Here is a 21,636-nt window from a genome sequence, read left to right as displayed (position 1 = left end):
AACTTGTATTTTTTTTCGAGTGTGGGAGAACGAATTCTTCCAAGTATTCTCAAGTGGACTTGCAATATTTCTAGTGTTAAAGAACATTTTCTAAGTCTTCATAATTGAACTTACAATATTTACGGGTGTTCGAGACTGGCATTTTTCCAATTATTCATGAAATGGACTTGTACCTCATTTGAACGATATGTGATTCTTTCACATTAATAAATATCTTTGTATTGAATAGGAGGAACCCTCTTAATTTTTAAATATTGTAATCCCACTTCAATACGGATCATGAAATTTCTAAATATTATTTACGTGTGTTAAATTCATAATTGGACTTGTATTAATTACGTGTGTTAAACACATAATTGGACTTGTATTATTTACGTGTGTTAAAGAACGAATTCTTCATAAATTGAACCTGCAATATTTGCGAGTGTTAAGCGACTCATTCCTCTAATAAACAGTGATTTATAAACTTTGCTAGTGATGATCTCTGAATGTGCTAAAAGTTCCCATAAACATAAATTTGTGATTTTGCCGGTACTGGTTCAAAGACTTATAAACTTTGCCGGTGATGATCTCTAACTTCATTCAACGTCTTTAAAACATAAATTTAGGATTTCACCTGTGTTTATTCAAAGACTTGGATACCTTGCCAGTGATAGACTGTAAATTTATTCATGTGGATGGACTTGTGTTTTTCGTCCATGTTCACTCAAAGACTTGTACATTCGCCAGTGTTGATTCAAAACTTTATAAATTTTGCCAGTGATAGACTATAAATTTATTCATGTGGATGGACTTGTGTTTTTCGTCCATGTTCACTCAAAGACTTGTACATTCGCCAGTGTTGATTCAAAACTTTATAAATTTCACCAGTGATAGACTGCGGACAGTGCACATTGTCTAGTTCATAACTGTGTAAATCTTCTCAACATAGGGACTATTCACCCAAACAGAAGAAAATACTCACCTGAAGAATATAACAATCCCAATGCTGACGAGCGAAAATATGATGCCAAGATTCCTCATGAAGATCCACAATGTTTGTGAATAATATTGTTCTTAGTCCTGAATTCAGCAGCGCTATTCATTATGTGTTTCTTGAGTGATACTGTCTGATCAACAGTTACTCGATGGTGCTTGGGGATTGTTTCGTGTTGTAGAGGAGAGTTATTGAGTTATACCCTCACGTTAATGTTTGCTTGTGTATAATTTAGATGGAAGAAACGTGTATATGTTTTTCTGGAGCTTAGAATTACGCGTCACTTATCAAGGTACCCACGGAAAATGTCAAAGTCTCTGTAGAACTGTCAGTCATTTAGAGATTTGATTTTGGGATCACTCAAAGTTGATTGACTGTAGAGACCTCTCAGTCCTATGTGATTAACCCGCAGGAAATTTCGGAGAGAATAAAATATAATGTAAACTGGACCATTTTTATGCATAGTTAGATATTTGAGTACTTTCTTCTACAACCAAGAAGTATGCTGCTAGGATATGCCACTTTTACTGTGTTCGTAAAGGAAACATTGCACTGGTGTGAGCAGAAACAAAGTATTTCCGTGTAGTAACTTAACTAACACTAACAATACTGGTGTAAAACATGCCATAAATTCTTCTAACCATAGTGATAATAAGTGTCCCAGCCCTGCGGTGTAGGGCTAGCCTGCCTGCGTCTTACCCCGAAGCCGCGGGTTGGATTCCCGGCCAGGTCATGGACTTTTACCTGGATCTGAAGGCTGGTTCGAAGAGCACTCAGCCTACGTCATTATAATTGAAGGTCTATCTGACCGTGAGATAGCGGCCCCGGTCTAGGAAGCCAAGAATAACACAGAAAGGATTCGTGATTCTGACCACATGACACCTCGTAATCTGCAGGCCTTTGGGATGAGCATCGACTGCTTGGTAGTCCAGGACCTTCGGGGATGTTGCACCACTGGTTTAGTGATAATAAGTGAAATTATACAATTTTATGAACAGTGATCCTTTGTTGGTAATTTTTTGTGACATTTACGCGGTTGTAAATTCCCCCGAAATGTATGAGATACATTGGAAATATGTTTTATTTATATGTTATTGCAGAAGTCAGACCTTTGAGATGATATAAGTTTCATTAAAGTTGGTAGCATAATTACAACAAATAATAAATGTAAATATCTAAGAAAATGTCTGGTTTTTAGAAACATGTACATCAGTATGGTCTCGTAGTGGAAGTGCTATGCATTAGGCAGTATTATGATGGTGGCTAATTGAGTTAGGAATGAAAAGACGACATTTTTGTGTACATGAGTGCGGAACCACGGACCTGCAATCAGACGTAGAAAGAATTCAACAAGGTTAAGTTTTGTGTTTCATGATTCATGATGTCTCTGACTATCGTTACTATGAAGTAGAGTTCAACCAATCAGAGACGATTTCTAATTAAACAAAGTGTAATTTTCCGTATTGTTTTGGGTACGGGAAGGAAGCTATTTAGTATAAAATAAGTGTTAATCTCAGAATTCGAGAGGAACAGATTTCTTCAAACTGTGATGGGCTTCAGAGCACGTCGTTATTTGGTTCCAATCCCGAACTTGTATAACAATATAGCTGTTAGTCTAGTAAAGAATGTAGAACAAAGGGTTACTCACGATTTCCATGTAACTGAGAAGGTTTATGCTGGGCGCGTTGATAGCAGCCCCATAGCGATGGCCGAGTATCACCCACGCCATGCTGAAGAACCTTATCCCGTGCAGGCAGTGAATGGTACTTCCAGATCTAGACGTCGACATCGCGAAGAGCTTCGAACCATTCGTGTACACTGAGAAGGCGAGTAGAAGGTTGATGCGAGATTCTGGAACATACATCATAATCAATTTATCTTCACTCAGAACAGATTAATGCCCTATATAACTAATGTTAGCCATCTCAGTTATAACACGAAAGCTACATTACAATTTTCGTAAAGTAGTATCTCAACTAGTAATTGAAGGATCTGATATCAAAGCGAACCAACTACAAAATTGAATTTATCTGTTTCCTTTATAAATACAATTTACAAAAAATAATTAGTGCCCGGACATCTCTGAAAACTTACAGGTAACAGGAATAACGCATGTATTATACAATGAATGAAGAATACTTTCCAGTTATAATTTCTGTTCATTCTACAAAATGAATTAAAAAAGCGAATCCGAGAAATGTTAGATGTACAGTCTGGTTGACAAGGAGGGATAAAACTTGATTTTCATCCTTCATCTACCCAGTCTCAATGGCTAAATGGTTAGCGCACTCTTTGGTACAATGGGGCCGTTGGGATAGAGGATTTAAACCTTAATCGGTTAATTTATCTAGCTCCGACATTTGGTGTGTTTCTTCCTTCCCTTTTTACAAATTACGTCGCACTGACATAGGTAGTTCTTCTGTCGAAGAAGTGACAGGAAAGGGCAAGGCGTGGGAATGGAAAAGCCACGGACATAGTTAATTATACGAATAAAATCAAACACGGTAACATTAAAAACTATCTTTTTGTTTACTGAATGCAGTATTTCTAGGTGTGAAAATGGGGAGCTACTGAAATTCAACTTCAGGGTGCCGACAGTGTCGAATGCAAGCTGACAGCTACGTGACCCAAATCGCACAGCCACCTGCTAATACCTCATCCTCAGAGACGCGCTCGTCTCTCATAGGCGTCAGTTCCGATAACCTGGACCAGGCCACTCCGGAGGCCATACGAAATTAATTATTATTAGCCTACTCAGAATAGTTTCCTACACAGGACTTCCAAACTAAAAATCAGATTCTGAATAAAGGATTTCCCTATTCCAGCTGAATCGCGCGTAATTCGAAGCACATTACATCAATATTAATTGTGATATGGTTCAGAGGTATGCCAGAAAAAGAGTGGACTGAACAACCTTGGCTAATCTGAAGACCAGGACAACCGAAATCACAGACGAAATAACGCGAGAAAATGTTACGGTGGGTATGAGGAAGAATGGATTATTACTGTAATATCACTAGCGTATGGTACGGAAAGTATACACTGACTGAGCAAATGTCATGGGATAGCGGAGCACTGATGCGCAGGTGTGTTGTCTGCGCACACAACACGCCCCATGTGCCAGCGGCAGTTGTATAGGAGACCTTGTGAGCAGTGGCTGTGCATGTGACATGGGACGTCGTCGTGAGCTGACACCGTTCGAACGGGTATGGTGGTTGGAGCCCGACGGATGGGAAGTGCGATTTCGGAAGTGGTGCGGGAATTCTAATTCACACGATCAACCGTGTCCAGGGTGTATCGTGAATGGTTGAATGCGGGTGTCACCGTCCACAACAGACGAACGACCGGCCGTCCAGGTACCATCGACTACCGTGACCGGCGACATCTGAGACGGATTTTCAATAGTGACAGACGGGCAACCGTGCACAAATCACGGCTCAGTTCATCACAGGCCGTGCTAGACACGTCTCCCAGTGGACAATCCGTAGGAACATGGGTTCTATGGGGTATGGGACCCGGCGCCGCACACGGGTTAACGCCACTGTTAACCCAACGTCATCGGGCACAACGACGTGCATTTGTCGCCAGTCACCAGGGGTGCACACTGGAACAATGGCGTAACGTGATATGGTCGGACGAATCACGATTTCAATTGCACCATGCCGATGGGAGGCACCGTGTATGGCGCAGACCACATGAAGCGATGGATCCCGCCTGCCTCGAAGGTGTGATCTAGGGCGCTGGTGACTCTGTTATGGTCTGGGGTGCATTTTCCTGGTATAGAATGGGCCCCCTAGTTGTTCTGGAAGAGACTTTGAATGGTACGCGGTATGTTGAGCTGCTCGGAGACCATCTCCACCCATTTTTTGCCTTCCAGAGCCCAGACGGTTCTGCGGTGTTTCAAGATGATAACGCGCTGCCACATCGTTCCCACGTCGCCCGGGAATGGTTCCAGGAACATGCAGCGGAGGTCCAACGGCTGCCATTGCCACCCAGGAGCCCCGATATGAACCCTATCGATCATATCTGGGAAGTCCTGGAACGCAGGCTCCGTGCAATTGATCCTGCATCCACGAACAGACCAGCATTGGCGGCTGCGTTCTGCAAACGATTTGGTGGCATCTGCGTCCAGAGGACTACCACGAACTTGTCAACTCAGTTCCAAGGCGTCTCACTGCAGTTCACAGGGCCAGAGGAGGCCCCACACGCTATTAGGTGACTATCCCATGACATTTGCTAAGTCAGTGTATATGTATATATAATATAGTGCATACAATATATACACAACAACGAAAGAACGTTGATGTACATCAGGCTTTAGTGTTATCTATTATCATATCTGAATGTCCAACTTTTGAACCCATTATAGTGCTACCGCTGTTGGTGAAAGGAAGTCTTCCAATCTAGCTGGATAAGCCCGTAGGTGACACTCGCTTACAATGTGGAGAACGGTCTGGCGAGGGGCTCCAAAATCACATTCTGGAGATGGTACAAATTTCCTCTTGTGGAGAGAATACCTGCACCTTTCATAATCTGTCCTGATCCTGTTTAGTCTGAACCAAATTGCACGCGGCAGTTCGGACCCGTTAGCATTTTTTCTCCCTCTGAAGATGTTATGCAGGGGCAAATCAGTAGAATTATTCCAGCTGCTTTTCCACTCCTCCAAAGCATTGAATTTTGTGGACGTCTTCAGAGCAGCATCACAAAGGGTGGGTGTCATGATTTCAATATTTGGAGACTAAGAGCTGATGTGTCTTAAGAACAGTTATCAGAGTATTCTTGCAGTTCTTGTTGTATTCTCGAACAAATGCACTGGATCTTCATAAGTCAGGTGGAACTACTCCAGGAAATGGTGAGAGCCAGTGGACTGTAGTTAATCTTATGTTGCTAGATACAGGACGCGTGCTGGTATTCAGTTGCGGATCAATATACTTCGTATAAGGGTATTAAGCCACACCAGGGCAAAATAGTCGGCAGTAGAATAAACCAGTACTAAGGCTGAAGAGCGCAATATTTGCAGTAGATCTCCAAGTAGTATTAGTTAGCTTTTGAATAATAATGTTTCAGTTTTCAGTTTCTTCGATGTCAGAGGTATCAGGCGGAAGAGTGGAATTTATTTTATATATTCGACGCTTTTCTTGAGTTGGTGATTCGTACAGATGTCAGTTATAAGTTGAGTTACATGGTGTTAAAGTGAAGTACCTTTGAGACACTTGTGTTTATACAGAGATAAGAACATGGCAAGAAACATGGTATGATAAATAAATTACAAATTATTGCGGGTAGGAGAACTAATATAAAGAGGATACAAGGATACATAATGCCAAGGGAAACCTCCGCATTTGAATTAAGTGCCGTCTTCAAATGGAGAGGTTTTATCATCATCAGTCCCATGTATTTAAAGCCAGCCATTCCGCAATAATATTGTAAGTTGTAAGCACTCAAAGAGCGAGATTTTATTGTACACACACTACATTAAATTTAGTATTTATTTCTTCAATGTTTTATAACTTACGCACAGTATTGTATCTCTTAACTTGCCCGACAGTTAGTACAAGAAATGCTTACAAGGCAGTGTAAGTGAAGTAATTGTGAGACCGAATTGATAGTTTCCACACTCAAACCATATTTTCCACCCGCTCGTTGAGAAAATCTTGTGGATCAAAAATCCCTTCTTTGAAAATGAAAATTAACTGCCATCCATTGAAGAAGATCAACTAGCCGAAGTATCTTTGCAGAGAGGAAGTGAAATACGATACGGGTGGGTAATCAGGTTGAGTGGACTGTTTAGCTCCTGGAAGTTGCATGAATGAATCACAACTACAAATGTCTGGTCCATTTTTGTGTACACTATGTCCGCTGTACCCGACTTTTTCTAGACGGGAAGCACTGCGTTTAATGCCTTACACACCCGTGTGAGCGTACCTCTTCTGTTCTCACACAAATTCAAACTAACTAATGAAACAGAGCTGATGTAGAGACTGATCTTCGGCTCGAATGATACGCTTGGTCTTTGGAAACAACATCATCCATCCCATTGATCCAACAACCACAAGTGAATATTTTCCAGCAAATTCCTAGATCAAACTGTTGTAATCATTGGCCCAGTGTCACACTGTTTTATAATTTCTGTGCATGCATAAAATGTCTTTATGTAAATGAAGTTAGATCAAACACTCAAATAAAATAAATATTAGACCTAAATTATACGAATATAATCAAACACGGTATCATCAGAAAATATTTTTCGTTCACTGAGTGCTGTATTACGTTCTGTTGCTAACGGGTCCTTGGACATGCTTGCGATATGCGCAGGCAGCCTCAGAGACAAAAAGTTTGGGAAGCCCTGTTTCAAGCCCTCAGAAGTTGATAGTTGATCGTATCGTAAGCAGGCGTTAGAAGTACGTGAGAAATAGCCCCTCGAGGAGTATCCTGGACAACGTTCTTTACCAGGACGGCTAATTTTCTCATCCTCAAGTTCCTTAATTTGAAATACAGTCGAATCTCTATATCTCCAAACTCCATTACTTGTATTTCTAGTGCCAAAATGCTAGCATGGCTGACATCGGCGAAATTTGCGTCAACACCGCTCTGCGAACGTAGCCTGTTCTAATGTTTGACAGTTCACTAAAATCGACTACGAGATATGCACGCATTCTGACGGTTACATTGTGTTTCTTCATGTGTTAGTTTCAACAGTATTCCAACAGATGGCATCATTAACTCTCTAAGCCGGAGAATTTACGTTAATATTGACGTGTGTACATTAGTAGATGTCGTTGAATGTGCTAAATCATGGCTTCTCGCGGCTAGCAAATGTTTCACGAAAGTGATATTTTCGATATTTTATGTAATCGTAATACCTCATATCTAGAAAAAATTAAACTTTACTAATATGTAGACATTCTCACGTATTCACGCAAATATGGATCGCGCGGGAACTGTGGTAGGCTGTAAAACGAATCGTAATCAAAGTGAAATACATGATGTTGTTTCGAATTCATATTTGGACGTCAGTAACATTTCCATTTGTGCACAAAATTGTAATTACATATCTTCAATATCATCATCACTTTGAGTATCTCCGCCAACATCACCTTCTGAGCCACTATCGATATATAAAAACATATAAACAACATTTCATAAGAGCTCCACCCATTATCGTTATTGTTATAACTATTATTATTGAACAATTATTTTTATATCATTTATATTGTAATTGAAATGCGTATTTTATATTATCAAAATAGGATAAATATAACAGAATTTCATGAAATTCTACTTACTTAGTAACGCATCATATTTTTTTCATTCGCCAAACTTGGTATAATATATAAACAATGTTAAAATCTCAAGTGATAGCTGACGTGAAACAGACTACATTTTTCGAAACTATATGCCCAAACAGGCACAAGGAAAACTATCATGCAAATATCTCCTTCAGGTAGGTAGATATATTTCTTAATTCCTCAAAATTGCCCAGTCCAGAACATTTGTTAGTGATTTTCGGGTCCAGATCTTAAAAGGTTAAGGTTTGTGTCGTATTTTACTGCAGTATATTATCTTTCAGTCAGACTTATGTATATTTAAATAGCACATTACCTGTCCACCCCTAGTTGGGCGAACATAGGCAGTTGTAGCTGTTTTTATCGTCACTAGACCAGGCGTTAAATGCACTGACTAATCTTTGATCCTATATACGGAGTCAGTCGAGAGTGAAAAGCAGAAGAAAATAACAGGTTTTCACCAAATTGTTACCGGAGGTACTTTTGATGTTCCTCTGCATTATGAATTCCGTCCTCAACAACTTGTTATAATAAGTGTAGTAATTAAAATGAAGAAATACTTCAATTTTTATATGGTGTAAATCGCTTATGACAGTATCAAGACTTAGTTACATGAGATTCGATTATGTGCCGTCACAAAAGGGGTGAATTCCGCATACCTCGAAATGTCTATTAGTCGATATAAAATTCAGCTCCCGTGGTGTTTCGAGATATCGTGGTCTGATTTATAACACTGTGAACTCACCTCCTCGACAGTCGCCACTGTCCGCACCTTTCTTCTCGGCTATTTGACATCTGCATACTGCCACACCTATGAGACTACTGTCAGGCGATTACCTCGCAAACTACTCTCTACACTATCATGGTCGCTCTCGGCGTTTCTAGTTCAGTGCATCATGATTTCCCATGTATATCACCTCTACAACTGGCCTATAGAAGCAGCTCTATTTGCCTGCCACTTCGAGGAGTTATTCGGCTGTTGGAGAGAGGACAACATATTTGTGTTATTCTGATGTAAATTTTCACGCCAGTTCAGAACTCATTCTTCGACCATGAGGTATTGTAAAGTTAACATGACTATGCTCTAGAATGCTTGTACTCCATTATGTATCTCTAAGGAAGAATCTGGATGTGTAATTCCTTTGTTCGGAACGCAGTTCGAATTTATATGTGAAATGAATTTTCTGTGTGTCAGTACTACGGAAAACTGCTGGAACTTCAAAATTTGTTTACAATCTTCTACTGCGTAACAGTCATATCTTGAACTGGTTTACGTTTATCCGGTTGAGCTAAATGCATCTATGTTACATCCAGTGTTGTTTACAACTTGTTAGTTTAAATAGCGCACTATTTTCTAGTCAGGTTAGTTTTGTTATTTGTAATTTAAAATGCTGACTTGTAATTTATTATGCTATTCTGTTGTTTTTTCCTATCTTAACTAACGTTTCTTAATTCACGTTGTTCAGTTGGTTAGGAAATATCTATTCTGTTTAATGAATGTTATCGGATGAAATCCAAATTGTCACTATAACAGATTTTTATAATATTTCCTCCATGTTTTGTTGTGAAAACATGCTTATATTTGGATATTTTGGTGCTGTACTACTCCTAAATTTGTTTGTCTTGTTTCAATACATTTATTTTGTTGATCCGAGTTTGCCAATTCTTGTTCAACCCCTAGTGTCCTTATATTTTCCTGACTGCTTGTACTTTGCTGTTTATATATTCCCCCTTTGTACCATCCACGGTATACTTCTCGTTGTTCAGCACGTGAATATGTTGCTTCCACGATCCCTTTTTATCTTCCGTAATAACTACAATAACCTACCCGGCACATTGGCAGCGGAGGTAATCCGAACATTTCAGATTGTGCATAAAACCGTAATGAAGTTGCCAATGAAAAACGTTATCGCAAGTAGACTTCTAATTATTGTTACAATTCACTGCCAAACAGTGGAGAGTTATTACTTTTAATGTGTTTTACAAAATTCAAGGCAGTAAGTCACAAACCCATTATACACTACAGTGATGTATGATACGAACTATGCGGCAAGAGAGGAGTGAGATGGATTCAGTGCTGGCTAAGTTACGTGTAGTCCAGACAGATAGGAATCAGTTACCTAGATTAAGAGGAGGTAAATTCAAATAGATTCAAACCATTCCAAAGTATTATTAACCTAGAGAAGATATTTAGAAGAAAAGTCAAGATATTGTTTCCATATACATGGGCAGGGTTAGCGTGAGTTAACGAGCTGACTAGTGAATAATAAATGTTAGAATTTAAAAATGAATTAAGTGATATGACATCTAAATGATCCTGATGACCAAAGTGTTATAATTTAGAAAATACATATCATACTTACCTGAATGCAGAGTATAGAAATCGTAAGCCGTGCTGAGAATCACTAACACGCCGATGACAATGAGTAAACTCCTGTAAAGCATAAACGAGATCATCTGTTAGGGCTCATTCCTTCTTTTGACTTCTCTAATCAACGTCGATAAAAATTTCATTATGATCCGTATTGACAGTATTTACAACTGGTAAGTAAATCGGGCCAGTATCGTTATAAACTAATACTAAGAATTCAGTTCGTACAGGAAGTTAATCCAACAAGAATAGGAGCTATAACATCCCCATCAGGCCTCCATTACCCTCACTTTCCCCCTCGAGCTCACAGTTCTCCTGTAACGAGAGCTCCCAATGCCAACCTCAGCTATAACCTAACTTTCAGTGTACTGTACTTGGTCACCGGCATCTACTCTCTTGAAACTGTGTAGAAGGTAGGAAGAGGGAAGGGGTTAAATTTTGGTTAAATCCTTGCCTTTTGTCCCACACATAGCACTTCAGATTATTTATATTTCTCTTGTTTCACTTTATTATAGGTATAGTATCGTCAGAACCCCTACTGGTCCACCGTCTATTTCTGCAATAAGTATTGATGAACCCCTCAATCACTCACAAGTGTACAAAAGTTATTTCTTAATTGAACAAGCCAAGAATGGACTTCACACAATAACTCAGCAATTCGAAACCGGGCACAACATTGTATGACGTATGGACACAAGTGTCACCAAGATTTCCGTCGGACATGGATTCAAGGTGTGTTGTATTATCTTGATATCTTGGCGTGTGTTTTTAAAATGCCAAGGTCTAAATTAATTGTACAATATATGTGACGCAACGAGGGCATGTCAATAAGTACCTGCATTTTTGTGTAATTGTATTTAAGTTGGCTTTATTGCATTGCGTGCTCACCAGCCGCTAGATGGCACTGTTGGTAGATTTCAGCGTTATTAGATCAGTACTGCTTGCGCTCTTGCGACGTTAATTATGGCCGCGCCACTCTCTGTTTGCACCTAGGAAGAACAGCAGAACCTTGGCTAATGTGCATATGGTTTGCCACGTCATTAACAGTCTCTCGTCTTTTATTCACGATCATATCACGCACTCATCAATATTGGCACCAGTTACGGATGCCATCAAGTCCGCTGTGGAGAGCTCTGGACACAACAATAGTAGCGCTCACTACTAAGTTACTCTCAGGCTTCGTTGAACCCAATCAACGACGAGCACAATGTCAATCCCATAACTTCTGCTATAAGATAGAGAGTACAGCAGTGTCCACAAGACTGCCTTTCTGGATCCGAGGACACACCGGTTCTCTTGGAGATGGAATGGCAGACATCCTTGCAAAATCAGCTTCCGCATTAAACATAGAAATTAGAAATTACTTACAACAAATCAGCTCCAAGCTATGCAAAGACTCAAATCAGTACACATTTACTAAGGCAGTAGAACAACCTCTCGACATCAAGTACGAAAGTGTCAGTCACAAGGGGATTATTTTTTCCAGACATACACTGGCGCAAAATATATCCAAACATCAATAAGGGGTTCCACTAGATTAACTAACTTTGGTAGGCGCGTTTATATATCTGAAAGGTGGCGCTGGTTCTATCCCGGAAATAGTATTAGCATGGCGCTTGTAGCGGCCCCATGCCGTTACACATCAGGTTTGCTTTAAATACGGCTGTTCTGAACGGAAGCGTTACTTACCTGTGAGATTGGTTGCAGTGATTGTGAGTAGGCTAAGAATGGCTTAACGACCACGAAGAGGCCAGTATCAACAGCCAATTGCATTTGAACTATGCCGTATTACAGGGCTACGTGAAGGTGGATATTTCTTCCACGCTATTGCAGAACGACTTGGCAGGAATGTCTCCACAGTGCATGCGTGCTGGCAGCCATGGTCACGAGAAGGTAGGCTCGCAAGAAGACCGCGCTCCGGACGCCCCCGTGACACCACCAAGTGGAAGGACCGCCGTATTAGGCGTGTGGCTGTGTCTGCAGCAGCAATTTGAGCGGCCGTTTACACCACAGTGAAGCAACTAACTGTTCGGAATCGGTTACTTGAAAGGAATACTAAGAGCCAGGCGCCCTGAGGCGTTCATTCCACTTACACCGAACCACTACCGTCTGCGACTTCAGTGGTGTCAAACGAGAGCTCATTGGAGGATAGAGTGGAGGTCCATTGTGTTTTCTGATGAAAACCATTTATGCCTTGATAGTTGTGTGTTAGTTAGAAGGAGGTCAATTGGGCGCCTGCATTCCACCTGCCTGCGGTGTCGAGCCACTGGACATACACCGGGAGTTCTGGTCTGGGGAGCGATTTTCTATGAGAGCAGGAGCACTCTCGTTCTTATCCCACGCACTCTGACTGCAAATGTGTACGTCCATCTGGTGATTCGACCTGTTGTGCTGCCATTCATAAACAGCATTCCCAGGGGTGTTTTCCAACAGGATATTGCACGCCGTCATGCCGCTGTTGTAACTCATCCTGCGCTATAGAGTGTCGACATGTTACCATGGTCTGCTTGATACCCCGATCTGTTCCCAAACGAGAACGTATGTGACAATACTGATCGACAACCACAGCGTCATCTACAACGGACATTGACCGTCCCTGCATTGCCTGACCAAGTGTAACGGGCATGGAACTCCATCTCACAAGATGACATCCGTCACATGTATGATATAATGCATGCACATTTTCATGCCTGCATTCAACATTCAGGGGATTACACCGGTTATTAACGGACCTGCATGGGACATTTACGATGGCTTTCCTCGCGTCGATATTAACATGTAGTCTTGTACATTAATCAATTAAATATGTTGCCAATTTTCCGTATTCTACATTGCTTATTTCATGGTCTTTGGATATGTTTTCCGCCAATTTATGTAGCAGACTGAAATGTTACAACTGCACGCTTAGGCTTTACCATCCGACGACCAATTCGTGTCCCTTTGGTGACACATCTACACAGAGCTCAACTACGTGCATGGGCCCGCGAACATCGAGAATGGGTCATGGAACAATGACAACGTTGTGTCCAGTTGGGAGGTGGCTCAGTTCTGGGCTGGGCGGAGTTCTCATGATAACAATTAGGCCTCATTATCTGGCTGCAGGCAGTGATGACAGGTGCACTTTATGTGGACATACTTCCAGATCACCTGCAACGTGGTGGAGATGCCATGTTTCAAAAGGACAAAGCGCCAAGTCAGCGCTCTCTGGTGCACGCAGGTGGTTGAATGAACACTTCAGTGAAGTATCGACTATGGATTGTCCCGCCAGGTTATTACGATCGCCGTATCTACAGCACATTTCCCTACGTTACTTACTGCTGTTCGCCTCGACCTCGTCCTCGCCGCATCAAGCATTCCTTCACCCGTGCTCTACCAGCGCGATTACGTCATCCTCGCTGCACTTCGCCGTTGCTTGTGCGTTGTGTGAACACGTGATGTCATGTTTCTCGAACACTCTAGCTTGTCGCCTTCTCTCCTTTTCTGGAATATTCTACACCAATATATATTGCCAACTCCGCTGCTCCACATTTGAGTCGGGTTTCGTGGCGGAGTGGTGGAGTACCAAGAATACTGTACCTCTTGTAATCATGTCAATTCCATCTGGACTCTACCTTCAAGCTATTTGGTGAGCAAGACTTATTGTAATTTATCTTCACTTGGACTTTAAATTTTCATTCGGGCTATTGCCTGCTGAAATTTTCTTCCGTCGAGTTGGTATGCTGCATTTTTAAAAGATCATAACATGGACTGCATGTCTACGCGAACTGCGCTACGGACGATAATGAAATACTTATAATCATTTCAGATGTCTTCCTAGACCTAATGCAATTGGTAAATTCTGCAATACCCGGTGAAGAAAATCCTTTCCCCGTCCTAAACCTTATCCCACTTCCCTTCCTCCTCCCTTTCGTGCTTCTTCTCTTTCAGGGCTTTACTCCCACTTTCTTACTCGGTTTCTATATATATATATTACGCTTAAAATTTATTTAATAGGCTTTCCTTTTATGCATTTTTGGATATTCAATTTGTAAATGTGGCACACTTTTCGGATTTTTCTCTACTCTGGTATATTTATCTTTCATCATTTGTTTAAAATTTATCTTCGATTTATTTGTTATGTTTTATTGTTAAATATATTCTATTCATATTGTTATATTTTGGTCTTCCTAATGGCCTGGCTCCTTCTTACTGCGCGTTTCCTTGGTTTAAATCATTTATTATTATTATTATCCATATTATATTATCTCACTACTATACTTTGGTACTCAGAGCTCCCTACGGTATTGGTAATATCATATTATACTCCACTGTAAGAACTGCTGATCACTTATCACTATTGTGTGATAGAACACCACCTACGACTGTATGATAGCAGTAGCAATCATTACAAGGTCCCCCATCTTATTCCATTTGAAAATTTATGAGATTCTGGCGATGCTGGCGTACGCTCCATGAACCAAGCTCCAACTACACAAGACAATTTATGGGTAGCAGTGCAAGATGAGCGGGTCCAGATCAAATAAGAACGATTCCAACACCTTGTACAGTCGATTCCACGCTGTGTTTGCGCCGTTTAGAAGGCGCGCGGAGGACCAATTTGTTATAAACGTCACATTAAGTGTCTTCCTATGACGTTTGGCCACTCAGTGTACAGGAAGAGGAAAAAAATTATTGCGAGCACTGTGAAGCAGATGATTTTTACCAAATACACTGACTGACAGAGCAAATGCAACACCAAAAAGGAGTGGTCAGAACTTTATGCCAATTGCAGGGTAGACTGACGTCACTGAGGTATACTCATGATGTGAAATGCGCCGCTGTGCTGCGCACGTAGCGAACGATAAATGGGACACGGCGTTGGCGAATGGCCCACTACGTACCGTGATTTCTCAGCCGACAGTCATTGTAGAAAGTGTTGTCGTGTGCCACAGGACACGTGTATAGCTAAGAATGCCATGCCGCCGTCAACGGAGGCATTTCCAGCAGACAGACGACTTTAAGAGGGGTATGGTGATCGGGCTGAGAAGGGCAGGTTGGTCGCTTCGTCAAATCGCAGCCGATACCCATAGGGATGTGTCCACGGTGCAGCGCCTGTGGCGAAGATGGTTGGCGCAGGGACATGTGGCACGTGCGAGGGGTCCAGGCGCAGCCCGAGTGACGTCAGCACGCGAGGATCGGCGCATCCGCCGCCAAGCGGTGGCAGCCCCGCACGCCACGTCAACCGCCATTCTTCAGCATGTGCAAGACACCCTTGCTGTTCCAATATCGACCAGAACAATTTCCCGTCGATTGGTTGGAGGAGGCCTGCACTCCCGGCGTCCGCTCACAAGACTACCATTGACTCCACAGCATAGACGTGCATGCCTGGCATGGTGCCGGGCTAGAGCGACTTGGATGAGGGAATGGCGGAACGTCGTGTTCTCCGATGAGTCACGCTTCTGTTCTGTCAGTGATAGTCACCGCAGACGAGTGTGGCGTCGGCGTGGAGAAAGGTCAAATCCGGCAGTAACTGTGGAGCGCCCTACCGCTAGACAACGCGGCATCATGGTTTGGGGTGCTATTGCGTATGATTCCACGTCACCTCTAGTGCGTATTCAAGGCACGTTAAATGCCCACCGCTACGTGCAGCATGTGCTGCGGCCGGTGGCACTCCCGTACCTTCAGGGGCTGCCCAATGCTCTGTTTCAGCAGGATAATGCCCGCCCACACACTGCTCGCATCTCCCAACAGGCTCTACGAGGTGTACAGATGCTTCCGTGGCCAGCGTACTCTCCGGATCTCTCACCAATCGAACACGTGTGGGATCTCATTGGACGCCGTTTGCAAACTCTGCCCCAGCCTCGTACGGACGACCAACTGTGGCAAATGGTTGACAGAGAATGGAGAACCATCCCTCAGGACACCATCCGCACTCTTATTGACTCTGTACCTCGACGTGTTTCTGCGTGCATCGCCGCTGGCGGTGGTCCTACATCCTACTGAGTCGATGCCGTGCGCATTGTGTAACCTGCATATCGGTTTGAAATAAACATCAATTATTCGTCCGTGCCGTCTCTGTTTTTTCCCCAACTTTCATCCCTTTCGAACCACTCCTCCTGGGTGTTGCATTGTCACTGTCAGTCAGTGTATAATGTAACATCAATGAGTAATCCATTTATCAGTTTAACACACAATGTTATGCTAATTACGTTTCAGACACAAATCATGCGATAAACCACAGTGTGAAAAATCAGTCCGATCATTTTCTACGTTGACGTGTACAATACAAGCACAAATTTCACGGTAAAACATTTACGATATTTTTCATCGAAGAAATCCAGCATGGCCATCTGATGTTTGGCCTCCTTACAAGTGGTTTTAAGGGCTATATGTTGTTGACCGCCCTCTCTTGAGGATATTTCTGCTCCTTCCATGGTTCTAACTCTTTGAATGATTGCCTTACCTTGATTGATGGAACTTCAGCTTCCTTATCTAGCTCCCAGTGCTAATTTTAAAGTGCTGGGTATTTAAATACTCTTCCTTTCCATGGCGTAGTCACGAAAATCTCCAGGCGTCATCACGATTACATGAAATGGTTGGAAATGTTTGGCCTCTCTGATAATTTCTGCAGCTTCTTCTGGAACCGTCGTTGGACAAACGTAATATCTACTTATAAAACAATGAACTAGTCTTCCTGTTCTTCTTATTCTGTCTATTTTCACACACACGTGGGGTCGCGGGTGCAAACTATGTCGCAAATATGGAGTTGGCCCTGTATTACTGCTGGATGCCCTTCCTGATGCCAACTCTATATGGAGGGATGTAATCACTATTGCATGTGCCTATGTTGCTTGGATAGTGTAGTGTGTTGCCTTAATATGAAGGGGAAAGTGTTGGGACAAACACAAACACCCAGTCTCCAGGCCAGAAGAACCAATCAGAGGCGATTAAAATTACCGACCCGGCCTGAATTCGAACCCGAGACGGGCTGAACCGAATCCTTCAACACTGAACATTCAGCCTATGAGTTGGACAAAACAATGAACTAGTATGAACGTCCTATGATGATAGTGGCAGTAACGACTTGCCATTTCGAATGGATTAGGTTTTGGAGACATTCTGGCAACTGAAATATAACTGTGTAGGACTGTAAGAGCTATTTAAAAAAGTTTACACGCAGCTGGCTGTCCACACATGAAATATGTTATACCTAATTCCACCAGAGGCACGCTAACTTACTACCTTGTCCATGCCAAAACTCGTGGAATTAACACAGGTTCCATCTTGCGCCTGCGTAGAGGCATATCTGCTCTACCAGTTGGCTTGCTACCTTTCCCACGTCACTGGTATGAGCTTTTACTACTTTCTGTGCGAACAAACGAGGTTTCGATTTTTTTACTTACTACCCACCCCATGTCAACGGCTCAGTTCTCGCTCTTATGATACACGTGCTGCGGGCCAGTATTTCCCCCAACACTAGTAATCACACAGCGGTTTACACAGGCGCAAGGACTACAAGGAGCTAGGTAAATACAGAATCCGATCAAGCAACGACTGTGACCGGTAGTACACAAGGAGGACCTACCATTACAATGAAAATCCCCAAACCGGTCTTCACATAAGAAACGACGTATGGCGACACCCTGGTCGTGTTTCTTGGGTAACGCAACTAGTTATTCAATTTAATACAATATTACTCACAACGTGTACACTACTTATTTCATCTGGAATCTGTACACAGTATAGAATTTCGTAGCGAAGCAAGGGAACATCAGCTAGTAAAGTAGAATATCATGCATGCATTTTATTTGTAGGCTATTAAGCCTTTCAGCGTTCAGTCTGCAAGCCTCTGTGAATTTACTGACTGCCGCCACAATGTTTTATTTTAACTAGCTGTGTCAACTCGTTTAGTTTTATAACTCTTGTTTTTATATTGTTAGAAACTGAGTCTGACCATCGTCACATTTATATGTCTCTACTTCTCTCACCCTCCATAATAGAGTCCATTACTCCCCTTGGTAAAAATTCCTTTTCACACCAGGCAAATGCTGGGGCTGTACCTTAATTAAGGCCACGGCCACTTCCTTCCCATTCCTAGGCCTTTCTCATCCCATCGTCGCCATAAGACATATCTGTGTCGGTGCGATGTAAAGCAAATAGCAAAAAAAGATCCTCCTCAATTCGCCTCACATGAACCCACCAACGAAGCATATTAATATGCCTACAACTTCTTCTTTTAAATGTAAATTTTCAGGCAAGTCTGAAGACATTTTTCAAATCCCTGCTGGGAAATATGTAACTTATGGAATAAAGAGTGTTCACCCTCTATTAATCCCCATTCAACTTGGTAAGGGGGTGACGATGATTTTCTATCTACATCTCCGTACAGGCCATGATGGCCCTTGGAGGAGTGGAAGGTAAAGGCTTCCACCATTCTTAACCGCGGCACGTGATGGGGTAGAATGGTTAGCTCTACGCTCGGCCGCCTTTGCCCCCAGGAATTAACCTGGTACTCATTTTCGGTGTAGGCTGAGTGAACCTCAGGGCCATATGCACCTACGGAAGTGGAAATCTCGTTTCTTAAATTTTACGACTTCCTGACGGAGATTCGAACCCACGTCCTTCCGGGCGAACCGAGCACTCCTTTACCGCCTCGGCCAGGCAGCCCCTTATGATTTTCCATAACTCTAAATATTTCAAAACTATTTTGGTACTTAATATTTCGCATGTAGTCATCCCTCTGTAGTATGTAATTAGCCTCTGTTTCTTCGGGCCTAAGCCCATGAAGGAATTTAAGTGTCTTTCAAAAGGAGTGCGAGTGTTTCGCTTCCTAGCGTTTTGTTCTTTGTCAATCTGCTTCAACCCTTTATTTTGTACATTAAGGCCATTTAGAATGGGCATTCATTCCCCCGTTTAAATTATCATTACTTACGGAGGAGTTTGTAATATACTCTCGAGCAGAAATTAATGTTCATCTAGTGTAAATCTGTGTAAGAAGTTGGTGCCTCCAAGAGGCTGGCCAATATTGAAGCTCAAACTACTTATACGATCTAAGTGAATGGAGCAAATATGCTCTATGAAATAGTGTACCTTGCTCATCCCTTGCAAACTTCCTCTCATGTATCTGATTTTGGTCATTAAGTCATTATGGTTGTGGGAGCTTACAAGCTCATATATAACTGTTATTCTTTGTCGTTGTTTCAGATTTTCTAACCACCAAATTTTATAATTTAAAGAAGAAAAAGGAATGATACATATTTCAAATTTACTGTTTTAATTTATTCTCTGATCATTTCACTGACCCCCCATACACCCTGGCACCTTAAAACTCTAAATACTTGTTCAATTTTCTGTAAAAATATCGTCCTTTAACACATAAGGAAGATATTATATCTTCCCCATATTATGTCACCTTAAGTACAGAACCCTCGTACTAATGTGCTTTATAACTCACGTGACAAGCCAGTCGGCGGTATCGAGCTCAAAATCCTGTTTGGTTTGACACTGGACATCTGGTACACTTGCCGTTGCTTCCACAAAGCCGAACATCGGTGATACTGTTTGCAGTCTCTCCATGAAGTCCTCCTGAACAATCAGCGCTGTGTCCTCACCATCGCACGAGGAGGGGACACACGCACCCAGCTTGAGAGGTCCCAACCCAGCAGCGGACACCGTCTAAGAATAGAAAACACCAGAATAATGTTATTAGTTCCGAAGGAGAGTTCCAGCAGTTATTTACGAGGGCTACAAATAAAGTAGCAGCGACAAACTTCAGACACTCGCAGGAGATCTGGAATGCGCAAATAAGATACGGCAGTGGTCAGGTGGTGCTGTTGTCGATGTGTAGCGTGCATTTGATGAGAACACAGTTTTAGGTGTTGTTGCTGTGTGGCGTTGAAGTCGGTTGAACTCAAGATATGTTTTACATAGGTCAATAGCAACATAAAATATGAAAGTAGGGTACATGATTGCTTGTGCGATCAGGCGTTAACAATTCGAGGGATTTTTGGAATTAGGATATAAGAACTTTGGTGGTGGGGTGTTAGGCTAATGGAGGATGACATGGTACCTGAGCGAACAATAGACTCCGACCTAGATTGATAGAGTATCGGAGGGAGTCCAAGGCAACAATGACAAGACCCTGGTTTAGTTTAGATAGGGTATCATCTTTGTTTCTGGTGGAACATTTCTATCTCTAAGCCACTGTTTTATAACTAGCCAACAGCCTCCAGGAGGCTTCTCATGAACTACAGAACCTCTATAGTATTGCAGAAAAACTGCCATCAGGGTCAACCTACATAAGACAGTGTTAACACTGATATAAAGCAAGCTCCTTCTACAATCCTACTAGGAAAGAACACCGTAAGTAAAGTTCCTGCAGACAATTACTTAGGATAATGGATCCCAGCAAGCGAGAGCGAGACTTTGGCCATAGACACCAGGTGCAACAAGTTAGTTCCTGTAAAAGCATCTATACCTGCAAGTACCTCTCCAACAACCTAAGGATGAAGCACTTCAACCCAGTAGTAAGAACCTTTGTACTTTATGCGCATGAGTGCCTCTTGAGGTATCGAAAGGGTCCACTTATGAAACTAGAACTTAAAGAAAGAAATATTTTGAGGAGCCTACTAGGACCCGTAAGATAGGAGAATGGCACCCGCAGGATCAGGCACAACAACGATTTTTACGGCCATAAAGAAAATATATTCACGTGTATGAGGGAAAGGCGACTGACTTTCTATGGGCACATAACCCGCCTGAAACCCTACAAGCTCACCAACAGAAGCCTCATAGTGTCAATTAGGGGAAAGGTTTCCAAGGCAAAGTGAATCACCTCGGTATAATCAGCAAATTTGGAACTGCAGATCCCATCAGAGACCACAGAGAACCGATCTCAGTACTGACATACCATCCTACAGGGAGACTTCTCCATTTTATTCTGAATTCCAAATTTGTGTCCTTCCACCTCAGATACCTGTGGATTTCTGGAAATATTCGTGCTTTATAGGGATCTTAGGAATATC

General features: G+C 42.1%; 1 protein-coding gene across 2 annotated transcripts in view; it reads right to left on the bottom strand.

Annotated features, from left to right (window-relative positions):
• LOC136866636 (nose resistant to fluoxetine protein 6) overlaps positions 1-21,636 on the bottom strand; it is a 278,908-nt gene that overhangs the window by 233,598 nt on the left and 23,674 nt on the right. For both annotated transcript variants that reach the window (XM_068226571.1, XM_068226572.1), the window contains exons 3-5: positions 20,067-20,287; positions 10,626-10,696; positions 2,625-2,827 (exon numbers count right to left, since the gene is read on the bottom strand). In XM_068226571.1, coding sequence (XP_068082672.1) covers positions 2,625-2,827; positions 10,626-10,696; positions 20,067-20,287 — 495 coding nt within the window. The remainder of the gene's footprint in view (positions 1-2,624; positions 2,828-10,625; positions 10,697-20,066; positions 20,288-21,636) is intronic.

This window comes from Anabrus simplex, chromosome 3 (genome assembly GCF_040414725.1).
Source record: "Anabrus simplex isolate iqAnaSimp1 chromosome 3, ASM4041472v1, whole genome shotgun sequence".
Lineage (NCBI taxonomy): Eukaryota > Metazoa > Arthropoda > Insecta > Orthoptera > Tettigoniidae > Anabrus > Anabrus simplex.
This window is presented reverse-complemented; position numbering and strand designations above follow the sequence as displayed.